The 18,349-nt window shown below is 42.9% G+C and overlaps 1 protein-coding gene across 4 annotated transcripts in view; it reads left to right on the top strand.

Annotated features, from left to right (window-relative positions):
• The window catches only part of akap13 (A-kinase anchoring protein 13), a 207,115-nt gene that overhangs the window by 42,210 nt on the left and 146,556 nt on the right, over positions 1-18,349 (top strand). The window contains exon 1 of one of the 4 annotated variants that reach the window (XM_049574391.1): positions 7,506-7,633. The exons of the other annotated variants lie outside the window; for them this stretch is intronic. Within the exon in view, the coding sequence (XP_049430348.1) occupies positions 7,559-7,633 (75 nt within the window). The 5' untranslated portion in view covers positions 7,506-7,558. Of the gene's footprint in view, positions 1-7,505; positions 7,634-18,349 lie in introns of those variants that run through there. 4 annotated transcript variants of the gene reach the window in all.

Below are 18,349 nucleotides of genomic sequence, written 5' to 3'. Positions count from 1 at the left end.
GGCAGAGTGTTTCCACTTGTTGGCTGTAAGTTAGTGCTCTGGTCCAGTTAGTGAGTAACAGCATTTACACACACACACACACACACACACACACACACACACACACACACACACAGTGTACTGTGCTGAATTGAGGACAGGTTAACTGTCACGGGTTTTGTCTGTCAGACCAACATTTATGCCAAACTTTGTGATTATCATTATCATTAAACAGAACGGCGTGAAACCACTACCAGCTCTAGAGCTGAAAAAAGCCAACTTGTCTTTTGTCTGTCTGACCCTGTTCACATTTGGTTTAAAACCAAATCTGTTTTGGTGATCTGAGGATTACTGGACAGCAGAAACACAGTTTCTATCAAGTGTCTCCAGCTGACCACTTGTGATCAGATTTAATGCCTATGTCACTTCTACCAGAAGTTCTAAGGGCTCTGTGCACAGTTATTACATCCACTGTCACCAGTCACGTTAGCTGTTGTATTGAAATAGCTGGAGAGATTGCTGTCAGCAGAATTCAACACATCTCCTTCCACATGGCACAATATAATTACTGTGGACAGTCACACATCACTTTAACCAGCTTGTCATAAAATAGGAAAGACTTGAGCGTTGACATGCAATCACCAAACCAAACCACCACATCCTGCATGCAAATTTGCAAATGCTACGTTACCCAGACATTCTTATCCAAACCCTAACCAATCCCACTGCTCTTGTCTAAACCTAACCAATCCAACCAATGATGGCAACAAGTACTAGCCAATCATACAACACATTCTCACTCCGACTTTTTCACATATCGATGTATGTCAGGACTTTCCATGACAAGATATGACACGAAAGGTACCCTAGGTGCTTTGGTTATTGCCGTTCTGGGATGCTGAGTCAATCTCTGTTCTGTTTTCAAAATACACTTTAGTTTTTATAGGAAAGGTACAGTTTGCATACAGTCACTTTCAAAATAAATACACAATGTCAGTACAACACAGCCAAGACATTTTTTTCTTCAACAACAAACGTTTAACCAATGCATGCATGTGGTTGGGTGTAGGCAACAAAAGCACGTGGTTAGGTTTAGGAAAAAGAACAAGGCTTGGCTTTACAGTCTTAGGGGAAGTGAACACTGGCTTCCCAGGTGAAAGTCAGTGGTTGTTGGACCCATTCACCACCCCTCTCACTCATCCTGCTCAGACTCCCACCGCCTTAACTTTCATTATTGTCCCACCACGTTTCTCCCAGATGTTGCCATGTGCCATTAAACAATAATAGCGACTGGCCGCATATGGTACAGACGTGAAAGGACAGATTTTTTCATCTGTGTCTGACGCTGGAAGTCACTGACCAAGCAAAGTTTTTCAATGACCATGGAGTGAGATTTGGTTGAATCATAAGGAGTGCAGGGCAGGTCACTCCTGTTCCAGACTACCTTAGTAAGTAGGTTGAGTAATCGCATCACAGTGTGTCTGGTGGTTGTTTACACATGTATTTAGCGTCGTCAACTTGTGATCTGATCCTCCAAGACACATTTTAAAACCCAGTGTGAACAGGGTCTTTGTCAGCTCATCAGTTTCTTTAAGGGCCCTGACACACCAAGCTGATGGTCAGCCATTGGTCAAAGTTGGGCCGTTGGTGAGCTTCTGTCGCCCTTGTCGGTGTGGTGTGTCCTGTACTGTTGGCCCTCGTCTGCGCTATTCGGCTTTTTTCCCACCGATTCAGCATGTTGAGTCAGCCTTAGCTGTCGCTGAATAAAATCCCTCTGATTGGCAGTTCAGCTCACCGCAGGAGAAGAGTGAGGAAGTGAGGAAAGTAAACAAAGAGCTAAAGTTGAGAGGGAGTGAAACAAACTTGTTCCATAAGGTCAAATTATTTTTCTTTAGCCATTGAGCTCTTTAGCAGGAACATTTCATGATGGTTTGTGTTATTGTTCACTGGCACACAGTGTGCTAATTGCCTAACTAGCGTCAAGACAGTCTTCCTGTTTCCCTTTTTGAATGACGATTATAGACTACTGCCGCCAGCTGGTGTAGCGCAGGCACATAACGTACATGTTGGTTGGCCTTTGTGGTGTATTCATGTGCAACATTTTGGCCAAGACATGCAGCAGGTGACTTTCATCACCGCTAGTTCTCTGAAGTCGGTTTGGTGTGTCTGGGCCTCAAAAGCCATCACTCTGCCAGAGGAAAGACCTGCTGTACTGTAGCAGTGTGACACACAGTCACCTTTACAGACTGCTAGATTCAGCCTGTCCCTTAACCAGTGTCATGATTGCTCCTCCATGGTTACGAGGATGTTACAGTGCAAACAGGGGCTGTCAGCAGAACTTTCTATGCTTGAAAATATATGGGCTTCTAGACTAGACCTCATAACACACTCAGTTTGCAATACCCAGAGCATGATGGGAATTGTAGTGATGAATATCCCTGATACATTGACATTCTATCCAATCATAAATGCATACAGTATTTGTTGACAAACGTGCATAAAACTTTTGTTGTTGTTATTTTCATTAAAAGTGTCCTGTAACCAACACCATCACTTATTGATAGAAAGGGCAAAACAATTCCTTGTTTACAAGAAAACATGGAAACTTACATTTCCAGTAGTTCCAATGATCTCAAGAGTAGTAGCAGCAGCACAAAATATAAATATATATATATTGGGGATTGACTCTGCTTGGTGGTACACATGGGTGTAACAGTAGATTATAATTGAAGCATATATAATTGCAGGGTTCAACGCTAAGGTTTTTTTTCACTTGCCCGGTCGGGCAAGTTGGTCAGAGATCTACTTGCCCGAAGTCAGTTTTTACTTGCCCTATAAAAATTGTTTAATTTAAGCAGCTATCAAATAACAAAGACTGCAGTTATTTTTATGTTATGTAATCTTTATTCATACTGTATTTATTAATTAACCCATTTAATCCCAAATTTTTCCCAGACACAAAAATATCCAAATCATGTGTCATTAGTATCCCTTTGAAACAATCAATCATAATTTTTAGAAATTTTAATGGAAAAGTGTGTGAAAAAGTGTGTTTTATGATCGGTCACAATTGTGACCGGTGGGATACTGTGTGGTATCAACCATTGGACAGACTAAATATAGGTCTATTTGACCTGTGCAGTGTGTTTGTGTGTGTGTGTGTGTGTGTGTGTGTGTGTGTGTGTGTGTGTGTGTGTGCGTATGTGCGTGTGTGCGCGTGAGTGTATAACATCCTTATATATAAAGGCTAGTTATTATCACTTTTAAAAGTTCTAGCATTGCCTCTAAATGCTCTCTCATTGTAGTGTGAATATTTTACATATAAGCCCTATACTATCGGCTAGCAATATGAATACTGGGAGCACCGTTATGAATATTGAGGTTAAGACAAAAAACAACAACAATCATCAATGTATTTCAACATTGTAACTTTAGTGCAACTTACTTTAGTGCAACATTCATTTGAAAACGTTCATTTTTAGTGCAAAATTCATTTGAACACATTCATTTTTAGTGCAGTATACATTGAGCACACTGAACATGAAGGTAAACATTTAGGATAGAGGTAGCTGCTGAACATGCTTTCAAGTATAGGCCTACACTGACTGACTGAACAACAAAATAAAATAGGTTGTAGAACAAAGAGCAAAGCAATGCCTTGAATGACTAAAAAATAACATCTTTTCCTGGAACATTTAGGGCATTTTGATGGTTTTTTCAGCTTTTTTTCCCTAGACTCCAAAGTACTGTTTGTTTGTAACTGTATGCAGTTATCTGCATACAGTCATCTCATCCATGAGTGAAAGAGTGGTAAAGAGGTTGTCATGGAAGAACTTGCAACCTTGAGGCACCTGAGCTTGCTCTGCCAAACCTGGGTCCCTGACCCAACCCTGTCTCTGGGAGGAGAGTGTGTGATCCACAATATGGCTCCATGTGGTACATGTATCCACTGGATGAGGCGAGGCTCCATACCTTGTAACCAAAGCGAATTGGTTTGCCTTTGATGAATTGTTTACATCCATGTCGGCCGTAGTATGGGATCATGCTCTCATCCACTGACAGCCATTCCTGAAATGGCATGATTTTGTATGAGTGATTGAGCTCAGAGAAGATGGGTCTAACCTTAAAAAATGGGTCATCAGTGATCTTGGTGTTGTCAACCACATGAACTGAGGCCATTATATCATCAAAGCGGTTTCTCCGCATTGCACCTGCAATGCTCTCATTGTGTACATCATTGTCAACTGACCAGTACATGTGTCTTCTTGGGACAGAGCTGTATCCACTTGCAATTAGGATCCCAAAGAATGTGAGGAGCTCATCCATACTTAGATTCAGTTGCTTTCCCTTGGTCTGGGTGGAGTAGAGGTTGGACATTTCAACTGTGATCTCTCTCAGGGTGGGTGGCTACATCAGTAAGAAAACATCCAATGGGTTGGGGCAGCTTTGTTTTACACATTCTGCAGCATTTGGTCTGTATACTGTGTATTCTGGAATAACAGCAGTGGAAGGCCTCTTGGATTGTTTAAATACTCTATCTTTATTTTTGACCACTTGCAGTTTTGCCCTTGGTTCTTCTGGCTGACTTGGCTGAACCCTTTGGCGCTTAGAGGCCCTTGCGTCTTCTGGCTGGCCCTTCTGGAGGCTAGAGGCCCTTAGGTCTTCTGTCTGGACCCTCAGGCGCTTAGAGGCCCTTGGGTCTTCTAGCTGGCCTTCATTGTTATGGCGGGAAGTGGGGGAACTGGAACAGGGGAAGGGGGAAGGAGGTTGGGGAGGGGAAGGGGGTGTGGTGAAGGGGAGGCCATCATTCCAATCATGCTCTGTTTGCATAACTTCGGCATATGCATTCAACAGCCTTGCTGGCAAATGGCCTGTTTCCCCCTCATAGTCCATGTCAGACCCATCACTGTCACAATCACTGAGTACAGCATCTTTTTCATTTTGAGGGATGATTGCAATGCTGCATGCCTTGTCTGGGAACTCATCTTGATCCAACAAATCAAGAACTTGACTCAAAGTAAATCTAAAAGAAAACACAGCAGAAAGTTTGGTAGTTAGCTAGCTAGTCTTCCTGGGGTCCGTGTGTGTGTGTGTGTGTGTGTGTGTGTGGTGTGTGCGTGTGTGTGCCTACCTGTAATTGCGTGTGTGTGTGCGTGCGTGTGTGGAAAGTTAGGTAGAATTAGTTAGCTAGCTAGTCTTCATGTGTGTGTGTGTATGTGTGTGTGTGTGTGTGGAAAGTTGCAGTAGGTAGGAAGTTAGGTAGCAGCAGAATTAGCTAGCTAGCTAGTCTTCCTTGGGTCCGTGTGTGTGTGTGTGTGTGTGTGTGTGTGTGTGTGTGTGTGTGTTTCTGTGTGTAAAATTAGGTAGGAAGTTAGGTAGCAGCAGAAAGTAAGGTAGAACAGTTAGCCTACGTGTATTAGCATGTAGATACAATGGGTTATCCCACCGGTCACTATTGTTGCCGGTGACATCTTTGTGAGTTCTGTGACCACATTAAACAAAGTTGAGTAATTGCAAATGCATATATCAATACTAGACACCTTAAACATGATGTGTACCAAAAATCTATGTCCTATATTTATGTTAACATACTTTACTAACCTTTTCTGTGTGAGCTTCCTTGCTGCCATCCTCTTCTCTTGGCGCAAACAGGAAGTAAACAGCTCTGGTCATGTGACAATGTACAGTAAACATGCGACACTGCACATATTTCATTGAGACCCTTTATTATTTCAATATCTGCTGGAAATGCATTGATAGATCATTCAGTAACATTTTTATAGCCTTAGAAATGAAACTTTTTTTTACGGTCACTATTGTGACCGGTGGGATTAAACATATGTAATGTATTGTAGCTTAATTCCTACACAAAAATGACAGTGTCAGGGCTTAAAGTGAAAAATTTGTCAATCATTCTCTGTCTATAATTTTGCGCCCTACTTGAGCCATGCCCACCTCTATTTATTTTTCACCCCTCTCTCCAGTTCTGCTGTATTAACACCGGGTTTAATATATTTTGCTTCCATCTCTCTGCCCTGCTTTAATCTACTTCAACGCTACTTAGCTCTCTCTCTACTCTACCAGTAGACTACCACATCCACCTGTTGCACAAAACGCACACAGCAGTGTTTCCCCTAGGATGGAGTTGTAGCAGTGGAGGTGAAACACACGCATAAAAAATAATTTTCACATGTGTGAAACTTTTTTGTATGCTTGCAAAGCACAGCCTGCTGGGATGTTTCTATGTATCTACTGGCACCAGAAGGGCTCTTTAGGACTAAGTACATACAGTACATGTGTGCACAGTATGAGCAGGGGAAATGTCTGTCTAGCTTACATATGAGGTGTCTCAAGATTTAGGAACATACAATTGTATTGAATATAATAACAGTAAAAAGTCACTTGACATGCTGCTGTTTTGTGCTATGACCTATTTAAGTGTTGGAAGTTGTTATTTACGTGACAATGCCTGAATGCAACACAAGCTCAGCATGAGTGCCGTACTTCAGGCAGAGAGACCGCTGCATCAGAGCCGAAGGAGCACGTTTTAATTTAATTTATTTTATCAATTAGTTATTAACTTTTACTATTTTTTAGCAACTTGCCCGATCGGGCAAGTGAGTTGTTAGTTTACATGCCCGCCCTTGAGTTTTACTTGCACCAGGCAATCGGGCAATCCTTATTGTTGAGCCCTGAATTACCATAGCACATACACATACAGCTTTAAACACAGCAGCAGAATAACACTTGATCTCATCATCCAGCAGCACTCTTCCATGTATTTTTTTTCTGTTTTAGCAGATAAAAAGTTGTCTCTGTCTGTCATAGTGCAGAGGCTGTATTCAGACAGGGCTTCAGTGTTCTTATGCTGTGAGGGAGCAGCAGAGAGGTGGCAAATGGATGAGGGAGTTTGTTTCATCACAGATGTGATGGGTGTGTGTGTGTGAGAGAGAGAGAGAGAGAGAGAGAGAGGGAGAGAAAGAGGGAGGAGGAATTGAGGGCCTGAAGGAAAAAAGGAAGAGCGAGTGGGAAGGAGGGATGGAGGGAGGGGCTGCTGTTATGAACAGATGTGGGCAGAGACGCTCATTTTCTAACCCCAAATGCAGTAAGAAAGGAACACCAGATCCATTAATTTTACTGGATAACACATCAGACTGTGGATGTGCAGCACTTCTTTTTGTTTTAATGTTACCATCAATACATGAGTTTTCATCTTGGTTTTGAATCTGTTGAACAGGCGTTAAAGTGAATTTAAGAGTTGATTTGGCACATTTCAATCTTCTTCTGTAGCTAATCAGTGGTAAAAATGTTTAGTTACAGTTGATTTGTGGCATTATTTGCTCTTATGGTGTGAAGAAAATCAGCAGCCTGCAGCTCTGGAAAGTTGGATTTTTTCCCCCGTGAACTCCACCCTCAGTCTTTCATGTTTGTGTTTTTCTGACTGAGTTTCAGTCCAGAGAAAAAGAGGAGACAACAGAGAGTTGTGTGACAGTTGAGGATTTATTCTGTGGAATGGCTCATACACTGCTTGTTAATTATCGTCAGCTTCAGACGATGAAGCAACGGTGAAACTGCCAGCATGTATGAGAGACACAGGCGGAGGTACAGCTTCTGTGCCAAAGGAGAGAGGACTGTGGATGTGGTGCTGATTAAGGTAGGAGGGTGTGTGTGTGCATGTGTGACTGTGCATGTGTGTGACTGCGAACAATATTGATAACAATACATGTCTGAATATCTGTACAGTGCAGTGCTGTTTTAGAGTGTTATTTTATTAAGCTCTTTTAAATCCATTTGGCCTGTTCCTTTTGGATTTTGGACTGGATTGTATTTTTAAAATGTCATGGTGACAGTCATTTTATCTGCAGTCTCCGAGAACAGATTTGATGGCAATGTCTTGCAAGAGATTGGCATATTTTAAATGTGTCCATATGGAGTTATCCGTTAACGCTTTGTTCAGTTTTCATTCCCTTTATATACAGGCTTATAGCAAAGTCATCCTACATCCTAGCTGAGCATGTCATATATTATTATATATCAGAACAAGTTAAGCTACTCAGAAATGTTAGTCAATATGTCAGTGGTCCTGTACTGTAAATGTTCTAGAGCAGTTGTTTATGAAAACAAAGAATACCTAAAAATCCATCAGCCTGTCCGTGGGCCCTTCTGAAGTGATTTTTGATGATTGTGATTTATATCCAGATATTTTTGTAAATGTATATTTTCCTCCACATTTGGGCCACTCATCCACATGCAAATGGAGTTTTAGGTACCTAAAATGGATATTTTTTTAAGATGCCCTCTAAAGTGAAGATTAAAACCCATTTACTGTTAATCTTTGTGGACGTGTAAAACGGAGTATTTGGGAGACGATGTCATCATCTCAAATGGTGCATGCCTATTGATGCTTTGTGTAATGAGCAAACGCTGGAAACAACAGTAACAATGGTGGACTACCGGTTGGCTAACATTTTGTTAGCACTGCTTGTTCTAATGACGACTTTACACTTAAACTCACCACTTTATGGACACATCTGCTGCACCCAGTGTTTTTGCTCCACCTTAGTGTCCAGGGTTTCAAGTCCGGTTTTGGATTAGGACTCGTCCAACCAGCAGACGGTGGAACACTTTCCAGAATGGGATTGTTGTTGATGGGGAGTGGAAGGAAAACTTTCACATGTCCAGAGCAGCATATGTTTATGTTAGCTTCTTTGTCCTTAAATTGAACTAGGGATGCACAATATTGGATTTTTTGCCAATATCCAATATGCTGATGAGTAACAACTAGTGCTGCACGATTTGATAAAAATGTGCAATTGAGATTATGGTGGACAATAATGCGATTTGTGATTGCGATTACAATATAATAAAAAAAAAATGGTATCATGGGTCTTCTTGCTTGATTAAGTGTTTCCCCTACATTATATTAGGAGGGCACTGACCTGCCTGACATAGTTATTGTTATGGACAGTGTGTAGATGACCATCAACAGACTGAGCACAGTCAAACATGCTGCTCACACAGCAGTGCAGCACGGCACTGGACACACAGCGGAGCGAGCCTGTGTTGCGTTCAGGCGCTGTCACATAAATGACAAATTCCAGCACACCATAGCACAACACAGCAGCATGTCAAGTTGGCCCGAGCAAAATTGCTCAGTTTTTCATTTGTTATTATATAGTTTGTTATGGAGTCCATGATTTCTCTGTGTCACTTACAAATGTATACATAAGTGTGCTTGGATGCTGTTTTATGAGGCCCTGGTGGCTTTCAGTTGTCTCTGTCTTTAACGTTACTTGGCTTGACTTTCTCTTGCATGCATTCTTCCTACTTTTCTCTGTGCTGTCTCAAGTGCTGATATAGATTGGTCGTGTCGCTGCGGAACGTGGCAACTTTAACTTTTAAACTTTCACGCAGCACGTCTTTCTGTTCAACGCTGCTGTACCTGAATCCTAAGTATCGCCATATAATAGATGTTGCGTTTTTGTCGCCACCAACTCAGCCTGTTCATGGTCGTGCTCATGCTCTTCTTCAGTGTCTATGTTGGTCACTGCTGCACGCCGGGTGGTCACCTGACTATACGTGCTGCACACACCAGGATAGCTTGTGGCCGTAATGTCAACAAACTCCACACACTACAGGAGAGGTAGTCACGTCCACAGGCACACACTTAAGCGAGAAGTATACTTGCTGCGTGGCCAAACATACGCGTACACGGTGTGCTGCACCTGTGTGTATACTTGCTGCAGCACGGACGTTCATCGATGCAGCCAAAACGCCTGATACTGGTGGTCTCCGCTAGGGGCAGACCGCAGCACTCAGACACAGAGGTCGCGAAAAGCAAAGAAGGCGGTGACAGTGTATTTCCGGATAAACACAAACATGGACACTCTCGATGAAGAGGAGATGATAATTTTATTGCTGTTAAGATCTCAGCAGAGGAAAAGGCGTAGTCTCCGCTGCTATTGGAGATGGTATGTGCGGCCCCTTAACCAATCACATGGGGAGTTTGTTTCCCTTGTTTTACCCATGTGAGCACTCGATGAGGAAAAGCACAGGGACTTCTTCTTCTTTGGGGTTTTATGGCAGTTGGCATCCGTTACGTTGCATTACTGCCATCTTCTGGGTCTACCTTGCTCCTACATCTTTCATTCCATTATATCCTTTTCACCAGTCCACCTCCGACCTCATGTTCACAGTCTCTAGCTATACTTCGCACGAGCGCCTCTAGGGTTCATGTCAACATTGCATCTCGTGTACACGTCACGCTACCTCACAGCGAAGTGTGCGGTCTACGCACCAAACAACCGCAAAATATGCGTGGCAGCCAAACGTGCACGAAAACTGCACGTGCATGCGTTTCGTGCAGCAAGTATACTTTAGCTTTTACATGTAATCACAAATCGCAGCCTTTTATGCAGTTATGTAATCACACAGCCTGACATCGCGATTGCGACTAGATTAATTGTGCAGCACTAGTAACAACTCATTTGACTGATAACCAATATCGATTTATCCATTTCTTTTTTCCCGACCTAATTTTTATGATCATCAAGTCTCTTCGGTGGTGGAATTAACATTGTATCATGCATGCATACTCTTATCATGATGGCCCACCAGCAGATGGAGACATGAAATAGAATACTTTTCAGTGTATAGAATATTCATTCATTGTGCAAATTAAGAAAAAGCATGTTGGCAGATTGTGATAGCCGATTTTGGCCAATACTGATGAAATGCCGATATTATTGTGCATCCCTAAACTGAATGGAATCAGTGGTGATGAGGTCTCCAGTAGGTGTTTTGACAAAGGTAACATTAGCTGAACAGTTTTCAGATGGACAACTAACGCCCAGACCACAGACGGGCTCATTTAGAGAATAGCAGTCTTGCTGCTTGCCTATTTTTTAACACGCATACACACGTTTTCAGCAACAAATAGGTAGTGAAAATGGTCTTTTGATGATCATATTGACATCATACCATCTTTTGCTACAGTTTCAATGTTTATATCATCACAAACATAAAAAAATATATATATATTTTTTACTCAACACTTCCTGTTTCCATTTCAAAATAAAAGTCCCCTGACAATGTTTCTGTGGACAGAATCACTTTATTGGTAAACACAAGGCTTTTTATTGTGAAATATTTGCAGGACCATGTTGTTGATAATGCAGTGGTTATACATCTCCATAAATATGTAGAGCACCAGCTTTTAGTTGTGGACATACAGTAGCAACAACACTGTGTGTGAACACTGCACACGTGAACATTTGTAGTTGTTTTAGCGTTCTAGTGTAGACATAGATATTTTGTAAAATGAGGTTGTGTGGATGGATGTTTTTTTCTGTCGGACAAAAACAGTCATAACTCATAAGCCTTAGATACATATTATCCAGACCGAATCACAGCTTTCACAGCTCCCATGTTTTTCTCACACACTGCCAGTGGTCCAGAGGTTCTAAATCCAGCAAAGTACTTAGTCCCAACACATTATTACATCCATAGGTATCCACCAACTGTAATTGCATTGTTTCAAACATTCATATTTGTCCACGAATTAGCCATAATTTCTCCCATTCTGCATATAAACAAACCAACTAGTGTATCTCAAAATGGGGACACTCCTGACCTTTTGATCGACACCTCACTTTAGCCAATAGGAGCTAACAAGAACAGCTTTCCGTTTATTTTGTCTATGTCTTGGATAGGTGTTTTAGGTGAATTAAGGTTTATTTTACAGGATGCATATGTAGCTGCAAGCCGCAGTTCCAGGGTTCAAGCCAGTATAGACCGTTAGAAGTTGCAAGCTGCAAAGGATCAAGACCTTTGACAGTTTTGACTAGCTGGTTTTGTAATGTTCAGACAGACACGCATTTATTTATTTCCAGATCTGTGCTGGGCTGTGCTCTTCTTTGGCAGCAGATGCCCACTTTTAGCCAATTTCAGAAACATTTTGGGAACAGGCTTCTAAAGCTTGATTAAGAATATCCACCAACTTTGGTGATGTTTTGGTGATGACTTTGATGAGCACATCTGTGCTGCTACTTCCTCCTCTCTTGGGATCATTGGAACTATTGGAAATGTGAAGTTACTGTGTTTTCTTGTAAACAAGGGATTGTTTTGCCCTTTCTATCAATAAGTGATGGTGGTGGTGGTGGTGAAGAAACCTCCAAGCAGTTTAAAAAAGCACTCGGAATAGCTGATGCCCCCCTGTTGTGCATTTTCAAAATACTTTTACACTTATGGTTCAACATTGTTTTGAAACATATGCCACAGGTTTTGTAATGATTGCACAAACAATTTCTGATTTATAGTCTAATTTGTGTCATGCCATGCCCATTTTTTGCATTGGAAGTGTCTCCTAATGGTTAATTTGAATGACAGTTTAAGGGTACGTTTCAGTTTCAGAAGGGTATGTTCATATGTCGTGGACATATGCTGCGAGTTTCGTGATGATTGGCCAAACAGTTATGGAATTAGGTCTGTTTATGTGCTGAGCCATTCCGCTTTGAAAGTTTATTGATCAGTATCTGTAAAACAAACACAATGAGATATAAACAAACTTTTGGTTACATTTTAATGGTCCAGTAATGATCCATAGGAAATTTGGTACAAATCGGACCTGTGGTTTAGGAAAAGTTGTCTAAATTGTGTCCAAATGGTGGAAAATCTCGTCAGTTTGACTTTGATAGTTCTTAAGGCTTTTTGTAGAGCACATTGAACTGCACTTGTGTTTCGAATTTTCATTTAATCTGACTAATTACCGTACCACCATCTGGCCAATTGGGGTCATATTTCTTTGGCAGCATTTGCACACAATTTATGATCTATGGTGAAAATCTTATATTTCAACAATGTTCCATCAAATGGAAATTTGTGAAAACAAAAAATAATAATAAATATAGCCACAAGCAGCAATTCTGGGGTCCAAGCTGGCATGGACCATTAAAATTGAAAGCTGCGAAGGAATTGTCAAAGGATTTGCCTTTGACAGTTTATGACACCTGTATGAAAGATAACCAACAGGTTTTATGACAATCAGATCCTCGTTCATCTATGTCCAAATTTCTGCTGGGCCATGCTCTTTATTTGGCAACACTGTCATTCCCTATTGGTACATTGCAGAGACATTCTGAGGACATGCTTCAATGGCTTAGTCAAAAATATCCACCAATTGTGGTGATGTTTGAACGAACCCTTGTTAATTTATGGCCAAATTTTGCAAAAGGCCAATGCGCTTGTTTTGTGGCAACCTCATGTGAGCATTTTCAAGATTACTTTGCATACGTGGTTAAATAGTGCTATGAAATATATCATGTGAGTTTTGCGATGATTGGATAAACAATTGCGGATTCATAATCTATTTTTGCATTTGGTCGATTTGAATAAAACTTTCAGGGCATGTTTCAGGTATGTATGTAGATATATCCAAAAATTTTCATAATGATTTGCTGGTTGTAGAGTTAGGTCTATTAATGCACTGAGCCAGGCCCCATTAATAACTGACTAACTCATGTCATGAGTGAGTCACTAAGAAATCTTGTATGATGCTGTTGGTGTGTTGCTTCTCTTTAAATCAACAGGTGTGTACTTCTGTCAGGTTTGCCTTTGCCTGGCTGAATTTGAGGGCTAAAAGATTACTGTACAGACATGACATACCTCACAGCTGTGTATGTCATGTCAAAGATCCAGGACACATTCTGCATATTTCAGCTGGGTCAGACATGTAATGGGGATGTAACTGAATACAAATACATTATACAGATAATAGGCAGATAATGTGCTCTGAGCAGATAGAAAAAACATCTGCATTATTGCAGTAATATTTATGTTTAGTCCAGAATACAACTAACTGATGTTCCACAGGTGTCACTTTTTTGCCTCCGTGCCAGCAAGCGTCTGGTTGCCGGGCCTTAGGCCATGGGGCAGGGACAGAAATCAGGGTCAGGTGCATTGTGTGCCGGGCGTGCTGATCCCTGACATCACGGACTGGCGTTGGGGACGTGGAATGTCACCTCTCTGGTGGGGAACGAGCTGGAGCTGGAGCTGGTGCGGGAAGTGGTAGCGTCACCTTGTTGGGGTTCTCCCAGAGAACGAGAGGGTCGCAAAGAGAAGGTTTCTGACTGTTGTTTGTGCATACTCACCGAACAGCAGTGCGGACTACCCGGTCTTCTTGGAGTCTTTTGGCGGTGTCCTGCAAGGGATGCCAGGTGGGGACTCCACAGTTCTCCTGGAGGACTTCAACGCTCACGTGGGCAATGACGGAGAAACCTGGAGGGGGGTGATGGAAAGAATGGCCTGCCTGATCTGAACCCCAGTGGTGTTTTGCTATTGGACTTCTGTGCGAGTCATGGGCTGGCCACAATGAACACCATGTTCGAGCACAGGGAGGTGCATAAGTGTACCTGGTAACAGAACACCCTAGACCAAAGATCAATGATCGACTTTGTGGTTGTATCATCAGATCTGCGGCCGTGTGTCTTGGAGACTGTGTGAACAGAGGAGCAGAGCTGTCATCTGATCACCACCTGGTAGTGAGTTGGATCAGATGGCAGGGGAGGCTGCTTGACAGACCTGGTAAACCCAAACGTATAGTGAGGGTGAACTGGGAACGTCTGGCTGAAGCCCCTGTCCATGGGGTCTTCAACTCCCACCTCCAGAAGAATTTCTCGTGCATCCCGGGGGAGGTTGGGGACATGGAGTCTGAGTGGTCCATATTCAAAGCCTCCATTGTGAAGACGGTTGCTAGGAGCTGTGGTCAGAAGGTTGTCTGTCGTGGCCAACTTCCTCTTTCGGGTCTGGCTGGCCCAGGGGTCTCCTGAAGTAGCAGACAGGTACCCGTTGGCCAGAAGGGCTGCAGCTGTAGCGGTTGCTGAAGCAAACACCCGGGTGTGGGAGTAGCTGGGGGAGGCTATGGAGAAGGACTTTCGGTTGGCTTTAAGGAAGTTCTGGCAGACCGTTAGACACCTGAGGAAGGAAAAGCAGGGCTCTTCTCAGGCTGTGCTCAGCAGAGCAGGAGAACTGCTGACCCAAACTGGGGATATCGTTGAGCAGTGGAAGGAGCACTTTGAGGACCTCCTGAACCCGTCCACCGTGAACGAGGTAGAGCCTGAAGACTCAGGGAACTCTCGCCCATATCCCTGGCATAGGTTGCTGAGGTAGTTAAAAAGCTCCCCAGTGGCAAGGCGCCTGGTGTGGATGAGTTTCGCCCTGAGATGCTGAAGGCTCTGGACATTGTTGGGCTGTCTTGGGTGACACGCCTTTTCAGTGTCGCATGGAGGTCAGGTATGGTGCCTGCAGAGTGGCAGACCAAGATGGTGGTCCCCATTTTCAAAAAAGGGGACCAGAGGGGTGCTCCAGCTATCGGGGTATCACACTGCTCAGCCTCCCAGTTAAAGTTTACTCCAGGGTGCTAGAAAGGAGGCTTTGACCGATTGTCGAACCTCAGATTCAGGAGGAGCAATGCGGATTCTGTCCTGGCCGTGGAACAGTGGACCAGCTCTTTACCCTTGTGAGGCTGCTGGAGAGGTCGTGGGAGTTTCCCCATCCAGTCTGCATGTGCTTTGTGGACTTGGAGAAGGCTTACGACCGCATCTCTCGGGGGGTCTTGTGGGTGGTACTGCGGTAGTATGGGGTGCCGGGCTTGAGCCATCCGGTCCCTGTATGACCAAAGTGAGAGCTGTGTCTGCATACTTGATGTAAAGTCAAACACATTCTCGGTAGGTTTTGGCCTCCGCCAAGGCTGTCCCTTGTTACCTATCCTGTTTGTGATTTTCATGGACAGGATCTCGAGGCACAGACAGGGGGAGGAAGGGGTCCAGTTTGGGGGCCTCAGAATTGCATCTCTGCTTTTCTCAGATGATGTGTTTCTGTTGGCTTCATCACACTATGACCTCCAGCATGCACTGGGGTGGTTTGCAGAAGAAGTTGGGATGAGAGTCAGCAACTCCAAACCTGAGGCCATGGTTCTCTGCCGGAAACCGGTGGATTGCCCACGAGCTGGGGGAGAGTTACTGCCTCAAGTGAGGGAGTTCATCTATATCTCGGGGTCTTGTTCACGAGTGAGGGTAGAATGGAGCGTGAGATGGATTGGCGGTTCGGTGCAGCTTCTGCAGTGATGCAGGTGCTGGGCCGGTCCGTCGCAGTGAAGAGGGAGCTGAGCCGGAAGGTGAAGCTTTCAGTGTACTGGTCCATTCTATGTCCCAACCCTCACCTATGATCATGACCTCTGGGAAGTGACCGAAAGAATTGAAGATTGCAGATACAAGCTGCGGAAATGAGTTTCCTCCATGGGGTGGCTGGACGCGGCCTTAGAGATAGGGTGAGGAGCTCGGACATCGGGACGGAGCTCAGAGTAGAGCCGCTGCTCCTTCGCGTCGAAAGGGGTCAGTTTAGGTGGTTTGGGCATCTGACCAGGATGCCTCCAGGGCGCCCCCTGCTGGAGGTGTTTTGGGCACGTCCCACTGGTAGGAGGCCCCGGGGTAGACCCAGAACACGCTGGAGGGATTATATATCTACAGACTACAAAAAATTTGTAGAGGTGGTAATGGACATTTTATGCTTGTGTGCTACAAACTTTCTGGTCTGTGCTACAAAATGATCACCCTCTGTAGCACCAGTGCTATGGGCTAAAAAAGTTAACGTACAGCCCTGTTCTGCAGCCACAATATTGATATTCAAATCAAATCAAAGTATCAAAGAGACTGTGGACAGAGCAGATTGAAATATGGCTTTCTGCATGCTGATTAAATGTATTGATAAAGTATTGGCTTGGCTGGCAGAGGTTTTATTGCACTTATTCACAGTAACAAGCGCAGTTGTCGTTAACTAGGGTCATCTCGAAGTTATATTCCCTTCATCTGCACCGCGGCCCCACCGCTGCACAATGATGATACATGAAACCGAAACTTTAAAAAGTTACACCGATAATAGCGGAGCTTACTGTTATTGCGGTGTTGATTAACCTTGACTTGGGTTGTTTCATACCGGGTCTCAGTACCGATCCCTGCCCGGGCGTCTGATGAAGATAGACTGGTGTCAAACTGTCGTTACAGCCCGTCCGAGCGGTTCATGCCAGGCTCGAATCAAACCCACCACTGGTGATGTGCGCATCGTCTCATTTGATGTTGCTCAATAAGAAACAAGCAACTACAACTACATGACATTTCTGCTATTACTTTTCATATTTCTACTATTCATACTTTTTATGATATTAAGCTTTTTTCAGCAATGTATTTTTATGGAGAAAATCTTTAAATCTTGTTCAACCCACTCCACTTAGAAATGCTACTGCTTCTGCATACTTTCAGCTGCATTTAAATCTTAAACAGGTCACAAGAACTTTAACTTTTAAGCTATAATTCAGCTCTTTGATATCTTTTACCATTTTAATATAATTGCAGTTCAAGTTTTATGTTTTTTTCAGACATTTTCTGAGTTTATAATGGGTGTGTATTGCACTGCTTACAGTGGGTGACATTACTGATGACATCACACAATCTAGATCAATGACAGTAGTACTGCTTCTACTACCTCTCCTGTACATTTTTTTGAATTATCACTACTTCTACATACTTTCCATTCAAATGTCAAAACATTCAGCTCTGTGAGGATTTTCAGATGTTTGTGGCAATTTGTTTGATATTTCTGCACTTGCAGCATTTTGTTTTATTTCAGCATTCAGCATCCACACGCATGTTCCGCAGGGAATGCATTGTCTAGTAATTATTAATATTATTATTATTGTTGTTGTTGTTGTTTAGGTGTATTCATTACAAGCTGTATAATTGAAGCTGTCTTTGCTCAATAAAACCACTACTTTTGCCAAATTACATTTGGTGCAAATCTCAGCTAACATGTCTCTATACAGCATTCAGCAAAAACAGTTTTTATGAACTAGGTGGAACTAATATGTTTTTAAAAATGTGTTGGGTTTGTCATCTGAGTGTGTAGTCCCTGTAGTCTGTTGATCTCCTCAGGGTTTTAAAGGCCATCATGTATTCAACAACCAATATCACACACTAAACATTGTTAAAACAAACCCCTAAACCCACTGAAAATCTTTTAAGATCATTTTGATACAAAATAAATACAGTGTGTTCTATAGTTACTACATGGTTGCAGGAGCTGTGTCAAAGAGCAGGGAAAGAACATTTGCAGCTTGGCTGTAGATTGATAAATGCTGCCTGTTGTCTCCTGCATGTTGGAGAGTTGCTCTATTTTGCATATCTTCCTTTTCTGCAGGATATTGATAGCAGGCAATATGGAGACAGGACAACAGATCCATTGACACAAGTGAATGACTCATTGGCTTCAGAAATAAACAACTGAAAACTAAATATGAGATCATGCTGATGGCTCTGCTTAC

This window comes from Epinephelus fuscoguttatus, linkage group LG4 (assembly GCF_011397635.1).
Source record: "Epinephelus fuscoguttatus linkage group LG4, E.fuscoguttatus.final_Chr_v1".
Classification (NCBI taxonomy): Eukaryota; Metazoa; Chordata; class Actinopteri; order Perciformes; family Serranidae; genus Epinephelus; species Epinephelus fuscoguttatus.
This window is presented reverse-complemented; position numbering and strand designations above follow the sequence as displayed.